We start from the raw sequence: 20118 nt of genomic DNA, 5'->3' as shown, positions 1-20118 counted from the left end.
TATCCGTGGGGTGGAGGGAGTGAAGCTGAGGCACTGTTGGCACTGCCACAGCTGTGATGAATTCCATATGCAGCCCCATTGCATCCCACACGGAGACCCAGAGCATCCTATGCTCAGCCCCATTGCATCCCATATGCAGCCCCAGTGCATCCCATACTCAACCCCACCGCAGCCCATAAGCATCCCCACTGCATCCCACGCTCAGCCCCACTGCATCTCATGCTCAGCCCTATTGCATCCCACGTGCAGCCCAACAGCATCCCATGCTCAGCCCCACAGCATCCCATGTCAGCCCCACAGCATCCCATGTCAGCCCCACTGCATCCTGTGCTCGTCCCCACTGTATCCCACACTCAGCCCCACTGCATCCCACATGGAGATTCAATGCATCCCATCTGCAGCCCCCACTCCATCTCATATGCAGCCCCACAGAATCTCATGCTCCACCCCCCAGCTCCCCATGCTCAGCCCCACTGCGTCCCGCACACAGAGGATACAGGGCAGAGCCTTTGGGACTGCAGTGATGACACTCTGGGAATGGAAAGCACTGCATCCTCCCCCGCTGGAGCAAAATGTTCATATGGGATTTTTTTTCTTTCTTTTTTTTTTTTTTCCCTTTTTATTATTATTTTTTTTAAACGTATTTGGCAAAGGCGCTGAGCTTTGCCTCTCCAGTTTCCTACTGCCTCAATATGGGGGATTTACAGCCCTTAATCCCAGTGGGGCACGAGGCCATCCAGCCCCACACCTCTGCTGGGGCTCTCCCCGCAGTGCAGCAGTGGGGCAGTGGGCACAGCACTATGGGACCCCCCCCCTGCCCCCTCCCCCCTCCCGCCCCATCACCGCTGTACTGCAAATATTTGCACTGAACCCATCTTGTGGGAAAGAGCCCAATTTATCCAAAGGAAAACCCACCGCAACAGTACCCAAAGCAGAGAGATAGGGCAATGAATCGGGGCCAACGTCCCCTTTCAGCCCGTGAATGGGGCGGCCAGCTCAAAGGCCCCATTGAGGAGTGTGGGGTGATAGCAGCCAGCGGAGCCCGCGGGAGCAGGAGCTCCGTTCAGCTAATTAGGGCCTTTTAGGACATTCAGTGTAGCGATGCCATGGAGCGATGAGGAAAAGAGTCTCCTAATTGGCATCCCACCGCGGTGTCACTCAGAGGGGCTGCATTATCCCCCGTGCAACTTTGCAGCCCTTTCTTCGCTCCCAGCTCTGTGGGAAGTGAGAGCTGTCCCAGCACTGAGCGCCCCATTGCCGGTCCCACAGCCTCGCTCTTCCCCCATCCCAAAGCACTGCTGTCCCAGAGCATTGCTGATCCCAAAGCATTCCTCATCCCAAAGCACTGCTGACTCTGCAGCATCGCTCGTCCCTTGGCGTTGCCTCCCCCACAGCGGCACTCATCCCACAGCATCATCTACCCTGCAGCACTGCTATCCCATCCCACAGCATCACTTCTCCCACAGCCTCTCTTATTCCTCAGCATCACTCCTCCCATAGCATCTCTTCTCCAATAGCACCCCTTATCCCATAACATCACTTATCCCACAGCGTCTCTTATCCCATAACATCTCTTATTCCATAATATCTTATATCACAGAGCATCACCTCTCCCACAGCATCACTTCTCCCATAGCATCTCATATCCCATAGCATCTCCTATCCCACAACATCACTTATTCCACGGCATCCCTTAACCCATAACATCTCTAACCCCATAATCTCTCTTATTCCATAACATCTTATATCCCACAGCATCACTTACCCGTAGCATCTCTTGTCCCATAGCATCTCTTATCCCATAACACCCCATCCCACAGCACTGCCCGCCCTGCAGCACTGTCTGCCCCTCACCCTACAGCACAGCACTGCCAGGTTTGGGGTGGCTGCACTCACCGTAGTCCTTCTTGCAGTACTTCTTCATGTTAATCTTCAGCTTCCCCTTGGAGGCTTTGCAATACGAGTCACAGTCTGTGGGGCAGAGGGGGGGCAGGGAAACACCATTAATGAGCTGGAACACGAGGAGAAGCTGTGGGGGGGTGTACCCAGACACCCCTCTGTGGGGCCGGGGGCTGTCAGCAGTTCTGTCTCTCCTAGGGCACAGAGACCCCTCCCACAGTGCCCCACAGCCCCGTTCTCACCCCACAGAGCCCCACTGTTACCCCGACCCCGTGGGGTCAGCCCGGCAGTGGGGTTGGGGAAGGAACTGGCGCTCCATGGAGGTGAGCAGAGTCAGAGGTGGGGGCTGCAAAGCTGTATTCCATTCGGTTTTGTAAACACACTTCATTTTTGGTTGCAGAGCTGGAGTTGAGAGTGAGAGGCTGAATGCTGCAGGGAAGTACAGTGCAGGGCTGAACCCTACAGCAATGGGGCTGGATGGGTATGGGATGGATGTAGGTTGGATATGAGATGGATGTGGGATGGATGTGGGTTGGATATGGGATGGATATGGGATGGATGTGGGATGGATGTGGGATGGATGTGGGAGGATGTGGGATGGATGTAGGTTGGAGATGGGATGGATGTGGGATGGATGTAGGTTGGATATGGGATGGATATGGGATGGATATGGGATGGATGTAGGTTGGGTATGAGATGGATGTGGGATGGATGTGGGTTGGATATGAGATGGATGTGGGATGGATGTGGGATGGATATGGGATGGATATGGGATGGATGTGGGATGGATGTAGGATGGATGTGGGATGGATGTAGGATGGATGTGGGATGGATATGGGATGGATATGGGATGGATATGGGATGGATGTAGGATGGATGTAGGATGGATGTGGGATGGATGTAGGATGGATGTGGGATGGATATGGGATGGATATGGGATGGATGTGGGATGGATGTAGGATGGATGTGGGATGGATATGGGATGGATATGGGATGGATGTAGGATGGATATGGGATGGATATGGGATGGATATGGGATGGATGTAGGATGGATGTGGGATGGATGTAGTTTGGATATGGGATGGATGTGGGGTGGATGTAGGTTGGAGATGGGATGGATGTAAGTTTGATGTGGGTTGGATATTGAAAGGTTGCAGGTTGGAAATGGGATGGGTGTGGGATGCAGGCAGTGGGCTCGGGGCTGCAAATTGCAGTGCTCGCAGTTTCTAAAGGGTAACTCATACTGCACCAATACTGCACCAAAGCCACATGTCAGGAACGGAAATGAATGGCCCTCAATCCCGACATGACAGAGCAATTACAGCCTCATTCCTTGGCTGGGGCGTGTAACTCAAACTGCAGGTTTGAGGCTTCGAACCCCCATGGGACTTGCGTTTCTAATCCTGATTTATACAGCTGAATCCCCATTGATTTCCCCCAGGTTGGGCCCTAAATGCCGCTGTGGGCTGACAGCCAGCACAGGGGTGCCCAAGCTCACAGAGCACCCCCTGCACCACACTCAGCCCCACAGCCCCAGGCAGGATCCCCACCCCACAGCCTCTTCCCAAAGCGCCGTGCCTGGGATGCCCCAACCCTCCTTACGGCCGTGCCATGGGGCCGTCCGCCCCACACGAGGGGCAGCGGGACGCACCGCCATCCAGGGGAACTGCCCGAACCTCTCCCTTGGAACAAGGAGTGCGAACAAGCCCGCGGAAACCTCCTTTATTCTGGCTGAGCAAGATTGATTGGAAAACAAATTGGCGCAAATAAAGCATGTAATTAGATTAAAGCCTCTCGCCCGCAGCGCTGGGATGGAAAGCAGGGACGGGCGCTCGGCTGCTTTGGCCGCCCTGTAACGTCCCAACCTGACAGCGGCTCCCCGGCTGAGCGGTGCTGTGTGGGACAGTGTCACCATGTCACCATGTCACCATGTCACCATGTCACCACATCATCACTCATCACGTCACCGTGTCACTGTCACCAGGAGGGACAGAGTGGGCTCTCCGCTCCAAGGCAGAGTGGCAATGGGGAACCAGCGCTGTGCTTCAACAAGGGGACGCAGCCAGGAGTTGGAAGAGGAACTGTTCATTTCACTTCAGAATAGTAATAATAATAATAATAATAAAAGCAATGATAATAAATTGATCTGACACTGGACTTGCAGCTCCCACCCTGGAGCTGGTGGACACCCCCTCCTCACTCGGAGTGCTGCAGACCCAGATGGAACCACACTGATCCCATCACCTGGTTCCATTTAAACCCTCCTGCTGAAATCATCCACCTCCGGTAATCAGTCCCACTCCAATCTGGGTTAGGGCAGATCAGACAGCAGTGACTGGCAGCTTTGTAAGCCTTTTTCTCCCATTGGGAAGAAGCAGAACCAGGCAGGGCCCCCAGAAGTTCAATGCTTCCACCCCTGCTCTGGCTCCGTGCTCGGTTAGAGGCGTCAGCTGGTCCCCTGGCTGGGATGTGGGGCAGCAGGGGGTCCCTCTGGGTAACAATAGGTATGGAGGGGGCCACTGTACTGCTGGTGCAGGGACATAGGGAGGAATGGGAGGTGCCAATGGGGCAGCCCTGTGTGACCAACATCCCACCCCACGGCCCCACAGAGCTGTTAGACTGGGGCACAGCTGTGGCCGCACTGCTTGACGCAGGGAGCGCACAGACAAATAGAGGCAATGTTCAATAGAGGCAATAAGCAGCATTCAGGTTTTCTGTCCTCTAATGGGGGACTGTTGGTTCTCCAGCCCTCTGACTCGAGAAAACTCAACCACCCAACACCTCACGTAAAGCTCTTCTACTTGGGGTAACCCCTGAGCGCTGTCAGCTCGGCCACATCGCCCCCTGTGCTCCCAGAAATCCTGCCTGGCTTAGAAAACTCAGACACCGGGGGCACAGAAGTTACCCACATCGGTGCAGGAATTGGGTGCACTTTTCACGTTAAGGAAAGAGAAAGTGTGCGTTGTGGTGGCACCGAGGAGCTGGGGGGGGCGGCACATACCTGCGGGCTCCTCCGTGCTGCTGGCGGCTGTGGGGGGCGGCGCAGCGGGGATCTCTGCAGGACAAGAGGGGACAGAGGAGGCAGGGTTAGGCCCGGCGCTGAGCAGCTGAGCCCTGCCCAGCCCCCAGCATCGCTCCTGACGGCTTTTGAGCATTTGGGACGTGGCACTTTTGGAGCATCCCTAAGATCGCTGCTGGGGGGCGGTGGTGGAGGGGAGCTGAGCTCACGGCTGCGCTGAAATGCCGCGTCTGTCTTTGTTCAGCGCCGCGTGTCCCCAGGGGGTGACGCAAGGGGAATTTGCCCTCTGGTTCACCACAGCCTCGGGCTCTGGCGGAGGGCAGCCCTTTGCTCACAGGGTCAGCGCGGCGCTGAGGGAAACCAGCGCTCGGCCTGGGCTCTTGCCACCCCGCTGCGGCACGGGGACGGATGAGTGACCAAAAACCACTCTAGAACATGAAGAAAGGACGGCTGTCCCATAACTGGGCGGTGAGATCCGACGCAGGCTTTTGGCCGACGCGCCCTGCGGCACGAGCTGCAGCTGGCACACGGCACACGGGGGTCAGCAGCAGCCCGGCGCGCTCGGGGTCTCCTCGGTGCACCTACTGATGCAGGGCGCGATGGGCGAGCGGCTCTGCTGGTAGCCCTTGGCGCAGCGGTTGCAGGTGATGCCGGTGACGCCGTCCTTGCACGGGCATTGCCCCGTCGTCTGGTTGCAGGTTTGGCCGGCGGCGCCCACGGGATGGCAATCGCACTCTGCGGGGGGAGCACAAAGGGGGGGGGGGGAGGTTCGTTAGCAGAAATACCCGCGGGGCTGCGGGGGGAGAGAGCGTGAGCAGAGCGGCGGCACGGCGGTGAATGGAAAAGGGAGCAAATGAGGGCAGGGTTGAACGAGGAGAGGGAAAGGGCGCCGGGAGGCCAGGAGGCGGGCAGGGCTTCAGGGAGTGCGGCTGGGGGCTGCGGGACCCTGCGAGCAAATCCCGGCGGTGGGGGTGGAAAGGGACGAGAGATAAAGGAAAATAAAGGTACAAAGAAAGTGAAAAAGGAGAAAGAAAAAGAAGGAAGAAGAAAAATGAGAAAAAAGGGGGGGGGTGGGGGGGAGAAAAAGGGGAAAAAAAAAAGAAGGAAAATGAAAAAAAGGAAAAAAAATGAGAAGAAGGGGGGAAAAGAAAAAAAAAAAGAAAAAAGGGGAAAAAAGAAAATAAAAAGAAAAAAGAAAAAAGGAAAAAAGGAAGGAAATGGAAAAAAGAAACAAAAGAAGCAAGGAAAAGGAAAAAAAGGAGAAATGAGGGGGGAAAAGGAAAGGATGAAAAAGGAAAACAGTGGGAAAAAAAAGCAAGGAAAAGAGAAAAATGAAAAATGGAAGAAGAAAGAAGAGAAAAAGGAGGGAAGGAAGGAATGAAAGGGGGAGAAAAAAAAGGAAAAAAAAGGAAAAAAAGGAAAAAAATGAGAAAAAAGGCAAAAAGAAAAAAAAAGAAAAAAGGAAAGAAGAAGAAAAGAAAGATGAAAGAAAGGGAAAAAATAAAAAATATAAAAAATGAGGAAAAAAGGAAAAAGGAGAAAAAGGGGAAGAAAGGAATAAAGGGAAAAAAGAGAACAGGGAAACAGGAAAGGGGGAAAAAAAAGGAAGGAAGAAAAAGAGAGAAGGAAAAAATGTTCAGAAGGGGAAAAAAGGCAAAAAGAGAATTGGGGGAAGGAGGAAAGAAAATGGGAGAAAATGGTAAAAAGGAAGTAGGAAATTAAAAAGAAAGAGGGAAGAAAAAGGAAAAGGAAAACAAGAAAAATGAGGAAAAAAGACAAAGAAAGGGAAAAAATGAAAAAAAAAGGGAGGAAAAACAGAAAAGAAAGAAAAAAGAAAAAGGAATGAAGACAAAAGGGGGAAACACAGAAGGAGAAAGAAAAAGGGGAAGAGAAAAATGGGAAGGGAAGGGAAGGGAAGGGAAGGGAAGGGAAGGGAAGGGAAGGGAAGGGAAGGGAAGGGAAGGGAAGGGAAGGGAAGGGAAGGGAAGGGAAGGGAAGGGAAGGGAAGGGAAGGGAAGGGAAGGGAAGGGAAGGGAAGGGAAGGGAAGGGAAGGGAAGGGAAGGGAAGGGAAAATAGCACATTGCAGCAGGTGCTGAGCCGTGGTTTGGGACAGCAGGGATAACGGCTGGCTTCCCCCCGGCTCAATGCCTGACTTCTCATAGGACGAAACACAGAATCATTGAAGGGCTTGGAAGGGGCCTTACAAATCAAGTGTGTGCAACCTGCCCAACATGTGGGACCTCCCTGTGTGTGCAGGCTGTGCCCAAAGTGTGGGACCTGCCCGATGCGGCCAGAGGAGTTTTGGGCATGCAGCAGAGAGCCTGAGGGATGCGCGGGTGGGAGGAGCGCTGGAGGGTCCCTGCCAGCTGCAAGCACTCCAGCTCCAGCCGCCTGCGAACATCTGGCTGATTGCAGCCGAGCACAGAAGAGCCAGGAGATAGCAGGCTGTGCTCGGAGAGGGGCAGAGCCACGGTGAATAGCGCATCAGGACGCTATAGAAATCAGCGTCGGGCCCTCAGCCTGAGTGAAAGGCAGGAGGAGAACCCAGGAGGCGGCAGCGGTGCCAAGAGATGGTGGAGGAGTGCCAAGGCGTGCGCCGTGTCCGGGTCAGACAGGTGCTGCTCCTCCAGGCGGGCACAAAGGGACATTCAGAGCTCTCCAAGAGGAACCTTTTCCAGCGATAAAAGGAAACGCTTCCTTGCTCCGCACGTAATTAACTCGTAGAGCTCGTGCTACGAGACACCATGGCAAGGACCCAACAGGATTAGATGGGCCCGTGAATGAGAACATCTGTAGTTACATTAGCTGGGATTAATATCTATACGGATATAGGCGCTCCTCGCCAGCTCCTCTCTGCCTGCAGCTAGGAGGAGATTTCCCCTGTGGGTGTGCTGGTGCAGGACTGGAGGGCTGGGACCTTGCCTGGGGCTGCAGGACAAACCACTGCTCCTCATGCAGAGCTGCTGAGACAGACCATCACCCACCAGAGCATCAGCAATATCAGGATTTGGGATTTGGGACTGAGAAAATGGGCGGGAAGTCTTCAGACTGTGCACAAAAGGATGTAAAATGCCTTGGCAAAATGTTGGAACTTGTTGGGATATCTCCAGCCCACCAAAGGCAGACAAGTAGCATGACAAAAATGCAAGCATTTTTCCAGCCCAGAATGTTGCTCAGAGGCACTGCCAGCTGCTAATCTTCCCCACACAGTGTGCTGAAAGGCAAACAGAGGCACAAAGCTCCGGGCTTAGCTCCCCTCAGGTGTGACCGTGGTGATCTGAAAGGACCGCCCTGCTGGAGAATCAGTATCTGCCTGCTTTCCAGGCAGGTCTGTCCTGGGGAAGCTGTCAGAACAATGAAATCCCATTTGAGTGAACAGAAGGTGTGATCTCAACTCTTGTCACACTTACTCATGCCATGGGGAAGAGAAAGCCGTGCACCTGATGTGCCTCCAGCCAGCCTGGCTCGGCTCTACCCAGCCTTTTGCTGACCAGAAGCAGAGGTTGAAACGTTTCCTCCGTTAACTCTGAACCCTAATGACGGCTTTCAAGATGTGCTGTGCACAGTTTTGCAAGCAGATCGCTGCCTTGCCTGCAGTACTGTGAGCTGTATTTAGTTTGCCAAGGGATCGTGTTCGTGCAGCGTGTTCCTCATCACATTCTCCTGGAGATTTAAAGCCTTTCTCACCGCCAGCACATGAATTCCCTCTTTTATCAGACAAAGACAAATAATCTCCTGGCATTTCAGCGTCTGCCTTCCCGTACTGCTTCTCAGGGCTCTCCCATTTCCTCCTCCTGAGCTGGCACCTGGAGAAGCCAAGGGCTGGTAAGAGTTCCTGTTAAGAGCTGCTGGAATTCCCTCCTTGTCTATGAGCTCCACTGTTTGAGCACATCATGAAGTGATGGCAGAGAGCTGCTGGGGATGCTGAGACCTGCAGGGGCAGAACATCGCCGCCTCCTTCTTCTGGCTTTGTTGGAAAACGTGGTTGTTTTGTTTTTTTTTTTCACTGAAAAATGTCAATTTTGATCAAAGAGACCCAGGGGCAGGGGTGGGCAGGCAGAGAGGAGCAGGCACAGGACCTCATGGCTCTGAAATAATGTAGAGCTGAGCCTGCTCCTGTGGGAGAAATTGCTTCTTGTAGAGTTCAAGGGTCACTTACAGGAGAGAGGGCAGATTGGAAACTACTTTCACTGAGGAAAAAAAGTCAGACTCTCCTCCTGATGCGTTTTTAGCTTGGCCCCTGGGAACTGAGGTTCCTGCAGGTGGATTCTCCCACAAATCTGGCAGTGGAGCCAAAGCCTCAGAGCTGACCATCCTGCTGTGAACTCATGGCACAGGCAGCAGGTGAGCACAGAGCTCAGCACAGGGATGCGAGGGCAATGGGACACCCATCGTGGGAGGAGATTGCGGCGATGCACGCTTGGTTCTGGAGGGAGGCTGTGGAGAAATTAAGCTCTGTGTTGGGCAGATCAGTACTGTGGGAGTTCAGGATTTCTCCAGGGCTGCAATCACTCAGTGACAACCCAGCCCTGATGCAAGAATTTGATTGCGGCCCACCAGCACCAGGGGTTGGCTCATCTCACAGAGCAAAGGGGCACCAGCTGGTCTTCAAGGAGGAAAAAAAGTTGAAGAGAAGGAAGCTGGAAAATCACAGACAACTCCCTGGAGGGAATCTGTAGAAAGTCCTGCATTGGACACGGCCTTGTGAAGCCATGGATGGGCTGGGATAGAGATGAGCATCAACAAGAAGTGGTTGGGGGAAAGGAACCACCTCTCTTTGGAAGCACCTCGCCTCCTAAGGTGGACAGCAAGGGCAGATCTCCTGCACTGCTATCTAGCATCCTAACCTTAATCCTAACCATAATCCTAAATCCAACCCCAGCCCTAACACTAATCCTAACTTTAACTCCAACCCCAACCCTGAACCTAACCGTAATCCTAACCCTGCAGCGCTGCGGGAAACCAGTGGAACCCATCAAGCAGAGGGAGTTGCTGTGGACTAGGAAGGAACAGAGCCAGAAGCCACCTCTGGGGGCCATGCACAGGGACCCTCCCAGCCAGCATCTCCGTGTCTTTGAGATGTGCCAGCCATGAGATGTCTAAGCTCTGCCCAGATGTGCATCAGAGACCAAGGTGGCAAGGATGTCTGTAGGATTTGAGGGGTGCTGCTGGCCACCAGAGCCTGCAGAGATGGACTTGGCATTGACAGAAAGGAAGCAAGGGCTGCTCCTTGTGTCCTACCCTGGGACACAGATGTTGGGACAACAGCGATGGGACACCAGTGATGGGACACCAGTGATGGGACACCACTTGGGAGCAAGCCCATCTTCAGCCTCTGCCCTAACTGGGGTTAACCCAACACCTCCTGCACCCCAGCATCCCAGGGGGTGACTCTGCAAGGGCTCATCTCCTCCAGTTTGGCCCCAGTAGATGCTCTCTGAGCTCTAATCTGGTCCCGCAGCTCCCTCTATAGTCGATGGGGAGGGATGGGGCACACGGCCCACTGTCCCTGCCACCAAGGGCTCCGTTCCCCCTCCTTTAGAAACCAAATCCTGCCTTCCTCCCGGGTGTGCCCATAACGCCTCTCATTTGTCATCATTTCTCTTCAAAAACCATGCACATCCATCCCTGAAAATGTAGGGCTGTTTTATGGCCAGGCTGTAAAACCTCATGGAGTTCTGTTCCAAGAAGATGACATCAGTGCCAATAATCTGTCCGTTACCAGGGCTGGGTTTAATCCCACGAGTTGACAGGGCACCGATCTGCTGTGGGAGGAGCAGGTGGAGGTTGGAAAGAGCCAGATGTGGAGTTCCACCATCAGCACCAATGGGAAAAGAAGAAAACACAACAAATGAGAAGCATGGGTTGGTGCTTTGGGAGCTGTTCATGCTCTTGCAAAAATCACTGAGAAAGGAGGGAAAATTGCACTTGTTATGAGTTTTGGCAAGATGAACATTTGAGATTTGTGGGTTTTTGTTGCTAAGAGGGCAGCACAGAGGGTTTTGCTCCATGCACTTATTCCTGCTCCTGCTGTCTTTGGCTTCATCCCACGTGGTCTGCAGCCTCACACCACGCTCTGCCCATTGCATGGCTCTGCAGTGTGGCATCTCTGATCACCCACAATTTGTTTCTTTGCTGTTTGGCTTTCAGGGCTTTTTTTGCAAGAAGACAAGTGAAAGCACACACACAGGCAAGGAACACGGCACAGCTGCATCTAGACAGGACGAATGGGGCTGGATGCAGAGCAAACGTCCCCAGCAGATTTCATGGGACGTTGCTGGGAGCTCAGCTGCATGCATGCAGGGTGAATGACCATGCTGCATGTCCCCCAGCGGGTCCCTGCATTGGGGTAAACGGGGTACACGTGAAACATTCATATCTGTAACAATTATTTCAGAACAGCCCTTGAATCGGGGACACAAAACGGGGGGGACATAAAACACGGGGACAGAACCAGCGCTCAGCAAAAGCCGGCGTTCAAAGGGATGCCTTCGCTGGAGGAAAGTCCATTTCGCCCGCTTTTGTATAGGATGGAGGATTACACCAACAATACCCCATTGCAACGGGTGTGAAATCGTGCTAATAGCCCGCGAGCCGGGGAGCTGCTCGCACACCGGCATATTGATTGCAGTGCTTTGTATCTGCGAGCGCCAGTGGCCACATTTTGTCACAACCTGTGGGGGGTTTGGAGGAGCGTTTCAATGCGGCAAGCTCAAGTTTCAAGAGCGGTGTGAGAAGGCAGGGAAAAGAGGAAAGAACAATTGTTTGAGGGGATGGATGAGCCCGCGTCTGGGAAGCGTGGGCTTTACGGCATTGCGTTTGCAGGATTTGCTCTCATTTAAAACAGCAGAGCTTGGGCAGAGTGGGGGCTGTGGGCACCCGCCCCTGCTGAAGTGCTGTCCCATGCCTCGCGGGGCTCCAGGAACCCCCTGCAGAGCGCCCTGTGGATGCGGAGTTCTGCTCCCACCTCCTGTCCTGGCCAAAGAGGGGACTTCAGAACTCCGTTTGTTGAGCAGAAAAGTAGATTTCCTGTTTTATCATTCTGTCTTCATCTGGAGGGGGGAAGAGGTTGGTGCAGGGCTCAGTGCTGCCCGTCTGGGGGAGCGCTGGTTTGCAGACCCAGCATCCAGTCCCAAATATGGGATCTGCATCTCCATGATGCACGGGAGTGAGAAAGCAGCTCTTGTAAACTGCAGACGCATCAGCACATCAGCAGACTGTTTGTGTCTGAGCTGGCAGGGGACAACCAGCACACTATGAGGTTGGAACGGGGTGAGTTTTAAGGTCCTTTCCAACCCAAACCATTGTGTGATTTTATGATTCCGTGGTTCCATGATTCTGTGAGGCTTTTAGTGTCACCGGGAGGCTGGGGAAACCAGAGGGACGAGGGCATGGAACTGGATGGGGACAAGAAACATCAGTGTGGTGGCTCAGCTGGGTGAGGGGGAGCAGGAGCACGTGGGCGCAGTAGGCAGAGGAGAAGGGGCCATGCCAACCCCCCCTGCCCCACAGAGGTACCTTTGCAGGCCTTGCGGTGGGAGATGGGCTTGCTGAGGTCGCGGTAGAAGCCCTCCTTGCAGTAGTGGCAGTGCCGCCCGGCCGTGTTGTGCCGGCAGTTGAGGCAGACGCCGCCGCTCTTTCTGCCCGACAGCTTGTACAGCTCCATGTTGAAGCGGCAGCGCCGCGCGTGCAGGTTGCAGTTGCAGGCTGTGGGAGCACAGAGCACAGTAGTGCGTGGTCACCCCATGCAGCACATCCCCAGTGTCACCCGAGGGTGACAGCTGCCAACCCACATCCATCCCTGGGCACAGTGGGGCTCTGAGGACATCCCACTGCCAATTCCTCCCAACCTGCCTGCCTCAGGTCTTCCATCACCCCCTTCCCACTGTTCCCATTGCATGAGTCCCAACGCACACACTTGAGCCTTATGCACCATTTCAAAACCTTCCCCATCCTCTCCTTTCCTGGCGTTCCTTGCCATGCAGCACGCAGCCCTCACCTCTCCATCTCCATCCTACCCACCGCAGCCAACCAGGCACCAAAGCCCTCTGTGACGGAACGAAAAGCACTGTGGCCGACCCACTGGGAGGTGCCCCATGTCCCCCCTGCACACCCCGGTGTCACCACCGCACCGCTTTTACACGGCGCTTTGGCAAAAGGCAACGGGAGGACTTCAAAAGCTCGACCCCGGGGCTGTCACGAGGCCGTCAGGAGGCGGTTGCTGTGCGCTTTGCAGGGTTTTACAGCTTGTTTTCTTTTCCCGTTGCTTTTGTTTGCTCTTTGCCCCTGAACAATGCAGCTGTGCAATGCCAGCCCGCAGCTGGGCCCCCCACGCGGCAGGAAGGTGTCACAGCTCTGCGCTTGTCACCTTCCTTTTGAACAGAGACGTCTTAATCCCTCATTCCTTCCTGTTTACCTTATGGTGCTTGCCCAACACAAAGGCATGCGATATTTGCTTAATTATCAAATTTCAGCCCCGAAATTTACAGTGCAGTTCCGGGTTACTTATTGGGAACAATCCCCAGCTCGCTCCCAGTGCAAAGCTGTTGTGGGGAGCGCAGTCCTACAGCCACGTCTGCCCAGCAGGACGTTGAGCCACTCCTCTGCTTCCCCCATGCGACCCCAGTTCCTGCAGGGAGCAAACCAGGGCCCAACCTCACCTCCCACAGACCCTAATGATGCAGAGTGGTGCTAAAACACGATTCCTGATGCCACAGCTCTGAACTGTGGCTTGCATCCCCTTGGATGAGCACCCAGCCAAATCTGTACTTGGTCCTAGATGAACAACACGGAGATATTTCTCCAAGTGGTGGCATGGAAAAGAGCTCCTTCTTCCCCAAAGCTAGAAGACGTGAATATTCTCTAAACAGCCTGAATGCTCACCTCCTCCAACAAGTTGTGTTGTGTCCAAAGAGCTTTCACACTTTTTGGAAAATATGCACATTGGCTGGATTTGGGGAAGAAGGAACCCTTCTCCGAGCCATTTGTGTTGAAGGAAAGTTGGAGCTGGTTCTCCAGTATTTTGCAAGATGGCACTGGCATGTCCCTTTAAACAACTCAAAGTTGAGCCCACCCGGGGAGCGAGTGAAAATCTTTGCATTTCTTTGGGTTGCTCGATAAACAGAGATGTGTTTGCAAAGCCAGGACACAGAGCTCCCGGGGGTTTCTCAGGGTCTTTGCAAACATTTTGGCTGGTCCAGTGGGCAGAGTTGCATGGGAAGAGCAAGTGGGGTGCGTGGAGCTGCTCCCAGCCCGGGACATTTTTTATGCTTCCAGGGATGCAAAAATCCTATGTCTGGAGGAGAGAAGAAGCTGGACCTCACAAGAGGCTGTGGGACCGTCTCTCCAATACCAGTGAACTGTGACACCCACAGCACAGCCGGCGCTGTCAGAGTTCCACCTGAGGCGTTTGCTGGGCACCGGTCACTTCCTAACCCCACGCACTAGGATGCTTTCCATCAGCCCTTGCTGGGGATGAGGCTGGGACGAGTCACGGTGAGAGCTGATGATGGGAACACAGGGTGCAGAGCTGGGATGAAGGCACTGGGGAAAGGAGACACTGCAGGGCTCTCCTTGCCGAGGATCCATTGCCCGCTCTGCTAAAGCCTCTTGCCTGCTTTCAGACACCACTGGCCTGGCATTTGTTCCCAGCCACCGGGTTTGTTTCCCCACTGCAGTGAGTGATTCTTTGGCAATCCATCTTTTCTTTCTATGAACGACTTTGCCGGCTGCAATAAGGAGTCACCTCCCACTGTCAGCATCACCCCTGCTCCTCACGCCTTGTGTCTCACCCTGCAGAGGAGGTGATCCACGTCTGGTGGGGAGCAAACACCCAGTGCTGCGAGTTCCCAGTGCAAGGTTTTAGCTCCTGTTACTCAGATGAAACTCAGTGCTCCTGTCTTCCGCTCCCTTCTTTCCCTTCATTTGCCAATGATCTCCCCTGCCTTCATTATACACAGATGCACACAGGCCGTCCCTGTGGCTGACCCCCATAAAATGAAACACAGATATTCACAAGCCTGAAGGAAGGTAGGCTGGAAAGGAGGAAAGCTGCAGTATGGAGCTGGTCAAAGCTTTGGGTGCTCTATCCCCAGAGGCTCCAAAGATGGGCCCTGGGCATCCTGAGTTATGGGGGCAGCCGGCCCATGGCAGGGAGATGGAGCTCTATGATCTTTATAAGGTCCCTTCCAACCTAAGCCATTCAATAACTCTATGATTCTACAAAAACACAACTTAAGGACAAACAGTTCTATCACAGATGGCCAAGGTGTGCAGGATGTTCTCGTTGGGGCAATGGAAGATCTGTGGTTGGAGACGCAGGCTGGCGGTGTCCTTTGTGTTGCCACCATACCCCCATGCCCGTGTCCCCCTGGACGCATTCTTCCCTGTGGTTTTCATTCAGCAATGACAATGTGGCCCTTCCAAATCACCCCACCCTTCCAAACTTATATTTTGGCCATTTTCAAGATGAAAATTGCTTTTTAAGCAAACGAAAAACCCCACAACATTTTGTTTTAATTTTTGTGAACAATAATTTGGGGGGGAGGGCGGGAAGGATGGGAGAGGATAGAAGAAGCCAGGGGCTGAAAACAATCTCTAAATTTGACTCAGTTTTATGAACAGTCTCAGCCTCCTCAAAATTATCCTTTTCCCAGATGAGTTTATTTTATTTTATTTTATTTTATTTTCACAAAAGAATCTGCTAGTTCAGTCTGAGCCATTATTTTTCTCCTGCAGGAGCAAGCCTCACATACTTCATACAACAAGGGCCATGCTGTCTATGTTTTAAGCCCCTGGAGACCTGCAGGCGTTTGGGGGATCCTTTTTTCGGGTCCATATTTGGTTGAACACTGGCACAGGCTGCCCAGGGAGAAGGGGGATCATCTTCTTTGGAGGTGTTTGAGAGCCGTGGAAATGTGGCACAGAGGAACGTGGTTTAATGGGCATGGTGGGGGTGGGTTGGGGATCTTAGAGGTCTTTTCCAACCTGAGTGATTCTATGAGTCGATGGGTAGACGAAGCAGCCACACTTGAATCTAAGAGCAGGCATGATGGGGATGGAGCACTTGGAGCCAATGGAGTGGAATGGGAAGGTGCCTGGTGCCCTGTGGCACCCTATGTGTGTGCTACGCCTGAGCGAGGAGGAGGGTGGGAACTCACTTTGTTAGCTAGGGACGGCCCAACGAAGGGGAAACCCACGGGATGCTGCGGCCACGAGGGAGACATGAGGTCTGTGCAGGATCCCAGGTTTTCCTGACTGTCAGCCCAAGGAGATGGATAACAGAACCACAAAACACACAGCCACAAACACGGCCGGCAGCTGAAGCTTGCTCACAGCAACACGTCCCAGCCCCACAGCCACACCGATAAGAGCTTTGTTTGCTCTCGCATACAAAAATGCCAAACTCACTGTTTGGGCTTAAATATTTGAGACTGGGTGTCTGACTCAGGCTGAATGTTTTTGGAAGAGTTCCTGCTAAAATGATTCAGCTGCTAAGGAGAAGCGAGCGAAAAATAGAGCACGGTGCCAACGCTAACAAGTTTGGGGATTTCTTTCCTTAAAGAAAATCTGTTGCCCTTATGGTTGAGGCCAAGGCTTAAAAAGAAAAACATCGCTCCCTGGTAGGGATGGGTCTTGTGCTGTCTCTAGGAAGAACTGCGCAAATTTAGTTGAATTTGTCACTGAAATAGGACTAAGTCCAATTTGAATTTGAATAAGCCATTGAAAAATGGGGGAAACGTTCTGTGTGAAATGGCATAAAGGTTGACAGGGTGCCCTGAAGATCTCTCTTGCAGTGGTCAACCCAAGCTCAGGAGCAAGGGCCAGCACCCAGCACCCAGCTCACACACCGGCTGCCAATGGGAACATTAGAACACCTGGCAAAGCCCAGCAACCCTGAAAAACACCCACAATGGCTGTGGTCTCTGGCATGTCCTTTTGGGAGTAAATAGAGAAACTCCAAAGCTTCTCAAAGCCCAGAAGGAGAAAGACCCATCCCATCAGACCAGCTGCTGAAGGTCGCTGTGCCAGCACTCAGCGTTATTGCCTGCCTGCAGTGCCACAAGGCACAGAGCCCGTTCTGGCAGCACTGGGCGCTGCTGCGACTTGACTGCAGCGCGACCTCATCCCTTCTCATTTCAGGCAAGGAGATTTGTCCATAACTGCTGCACACTGATTCCTTCCAGGCTGACCTGAAGCACCGGCATCTCAGCAGGTATTTCCTGCTGCTCATGTTCCCCCTCACAAAGCACCACAAGCAGAGCGAGACGTACCTCTGGGAGCTGTGCTGCTCGGGTTAGGAGCCAGATCTGCCCAAGCTGTGAGCAGCAGAGGTCTCCCCACTGCACACGTGGCGAGCAGCTGCTGGCAGTGATGCATCCCACCGCTCTGTGTCTTCCTGCCCGAACCCTCAGGGACATCCCCAGTGACCTCCAGTGGCCCCTTCAGAGCAGCGAGGATGGATGGAAACCTGTGGGCCTGCCGTGTGGCACTGACATGTTGAGATGTGTGGCAGCTCCTCACCCGCAGCGTTTTAGCCCAAGACAAAGGCGCTCTTACTCAACACAGGATGCGGATGACAGCGAGCTGAGCCCTGGTGCAGCACACAGTGCACAGAGTGACTGGAGATGGGCTGAAATCTCCCCTGCTTCTTCCAGGCTGGGGTTGGCTGCTCTTCAACTGAGATGCTCATGAACAAAGCTGCCAGAGATGGAAGCTCGAGCCCCGTAGCTCAGATCCTGAGCTCAACACAGAGCGGGGAGCGATGCTCTCTGGCACCCAGCAGGAGCCCCCTTCTTGCAGCAGAAGCAGGAAGTTTTCTCTTTATGCCAGGTATGATGGAGAAGGGCTGCAGATAAGATCCAGCCTGGAAGGAACTCGACTAACTTATTGTTTTAGAAAGGAAAAGTCAAGAAATGAGCTCTCTATTTCAGTTGGGGAGATGATGCCAGGCTGTCATCAGCCTTTTTTTCATGTAATTGCACCATCCATATCTGGCCTCCTACGGTCATAAATGCTTGGAAATGCATTGTTTGCATCCCATAATTTATCCAGCAGGGAGCCCCGGCCATGGGCTGACCCCAAGGTGCCCCAGCATGGAGCCAGGACCCAGCAAACACAGCACATGGGGCCACCACAGTCACAGCACTGTTCCCACTCCGAGACACTGTTCCACAAGGCTTCCTGCACTCCCAGTGAGGGATTGTGCTGGACACTTAAGGGTTAAAGCCACAGCAGAAACAGATATTGAAAGAATTTGCACATTCAGAGCAAAGTTTACTTGAAATGCAAAAGGCGCAACGATGCAACCAACCCAGCAGAGAGGCGACCGACTGAAGAATCTGTATGAAATCTGCTCAGCCTACAGAGACACAGACAGCCCCAGCTGCACTCCTGCAAACCGCCCTAGGGAGCAGGACACTGGGAACCAACAGCCACAGACTGACAGTCAAGTGGGGTGACGACAATGCCAAGAGAGTGACAGTGATGCTGGGAATGTGACAGTGATGCTGGGGGGTGATGGATGCTGAGTGGCTTCACACCCCCTGGAGTTGCAATGCTATTGGGGCAGCCCCTACCCCTCTGCCTGTGAGATCGGGCTTTTGCTGAGCTGGGGTTGAAGCACCACCAGAATGTGTTGAGGAGTGTGTTGTGTTGTTTTAACCCCAGCTCATTTCCCAATCCCATCTGGAGCTGGGCCAGGGGGATTGTTAAACCAGCGCCGGGCAGATCTGCCACTGGAGCTGCAGTCCTGAAGCCTCTGAGTATGGCTGGTGGTCACTTCTGAGCACAGCACTGTGCCCCTCCGAGGTGACATGGAGCCAGTGGCACTGCACTGTGTCACCGTGTCACTGCAGCTCAGTGCAGCAGCAACCCCCTGCTCACTGCCAACTGGTTCAGCTCAGCAGCAAACGGCCCCAAAAATCTGTGCTCCTAAGTTCCCCAGTCTCCAACAGGCGCAGGGAAGGTGCTGCCATGACACTGCTGTAGGTCCCAGTGTGAACCTAACAGTGCTGTGCCTCAGTTTCCCTTTCAGGTGACAGAACTGGGATGTTCTGGCTGCAGGAAACCCTTTTCCCTTTCTTCTTCTGCTCCTTTCACTCCATACCCTCTGAGGTGTTAACCTGAGCCCTGCACAAGCCCTGTTCTGTTCTTAATACCCAGTGCAGGTGTGAAGGGCCATGATGCCCCTGTGTGCTCAGCACTATTTGCATCTCTGGGGCTGTGCAAAGCCCTCCTTTGTGGTGCGGCTGAGCCTGGGCAAACAGAGCTGGCTTATCTCAGGGGAGGTTATCAGGGAGCTCAGACAGGAGGAAAACTCCACTCTATGTGCCTGACCTCCCCATCACCGCTATCATTGCTGTGGACATGGATGCTCTTTGAGGAGGTGCTGCTCACTGTGCTCCCAGAACCCAGCTGGGTGCCAGGACCGCCCTGCACTGCTCTGCTGTGTTTGGATTTCCTGGAGATTGGGGCTTTACCAGAAGCAGGCAGGCTTACCCCTCTCATCAGAACTACTGTTAACGGATGGCCATCGGCTGCTACGTGCTGGTGGGCTGGGAGTGAGGTGCTGTCACCTGCTCCTTGTGCAACCCCAGTGCTCCCTGTGCAACTCCAGTGCTCCTTTTGCAACCCCGCAGCCTTCATGTGCTCAGCTCTCACATGGGTGCTATGGAAAGGTTGGGATGTGGCATCAGCCACGATACCATGGAGCTCCAGGCCCCCAGCTGACACTTTATCCCCTGCTGTCAGGACGCTGCACGCGAGGCAAGTGTTATCAGACCCCATTAATTAGCTTATCACAGGCAATTAGCTCCACAGCTCAGCCTGTCCCCGGGGAGCACTCTGCAGACCTGAGTGGTTTCAAACATGCATTCATAGAACTGCAGCATCTTTGGCTCAGAAGGGACTTTAAAGACCATGCCATTCCAATCCCTGCCGTGGGCAGGAATCCCCCCAGCTCTGCTGTCAGTGCCCACCACGGCCCCAGGGATGGGGCACCCACAGCTCTGTGCCGGGGTCTCACCACCGCTGGGCATAGAGGTTGCTCTCCCTTTTCGTGACTCCTTCCCCACCCCCCGCAGCCCTCACCAAGATGTGAGGTTCACATTCAGCCTCTCAGTGGGAGAGCTGCTCCGTGCTTCAGCTGAAGCTCATGAATTTTGCCCAAGTGCTGCAGAGAGAGGATTGCATTTCTCCC

General features: G+C 53.8%; 1 protein-coding gene across 1 annotated transcript in view; it reads right to left on the bottom strand.

Moving 5' to 3' along the window:
* NTN1 (netrin 1) overlaps positions 1-20118 on the bottom strand; it is a 49870-nt gene that overhangs the window by 3123 nt on the left and 26629 nt on the right. Inside the window, exons 2-5 of the mRNA XM_048965155.1 lie at positions 12438-12626; positions 5504-5653; positions 4901-4954; positions 1897-1971 (exon numbers count right to left, since the gene is read on the bottom strand). Of these exons, the coding sequence (XP_048821112.1) occupies positions 1897-1971; positions 4901-4954; positions 5504-5653; positions 12438-12626 (468 nt within the window). The remainder of the gene's footprint in view (positions 1-1896; positions 1972-4900; positions 4955-5503; positions 5654-12437; positions 12627-20118) is intronic.

This window comes from Lagopus muta, chromosome 18, assembly GCF_023343835.1.
Source record: "Lagopus muta isolate bLagMut1 chromosome 18, bLagMut1 primary, whole genome shotgun sequence".
Classification (NCBI taxonomy): Eukaryota; Metazoa; Chordata; class Aves; order Galliformes; family Phasianidae; genus Lagopus; species Lagopus muta.
Note: the sequence above shows the minus strand (reverse complement) of the source record. Positions and strands in the feature narration are given on the sequence as shown.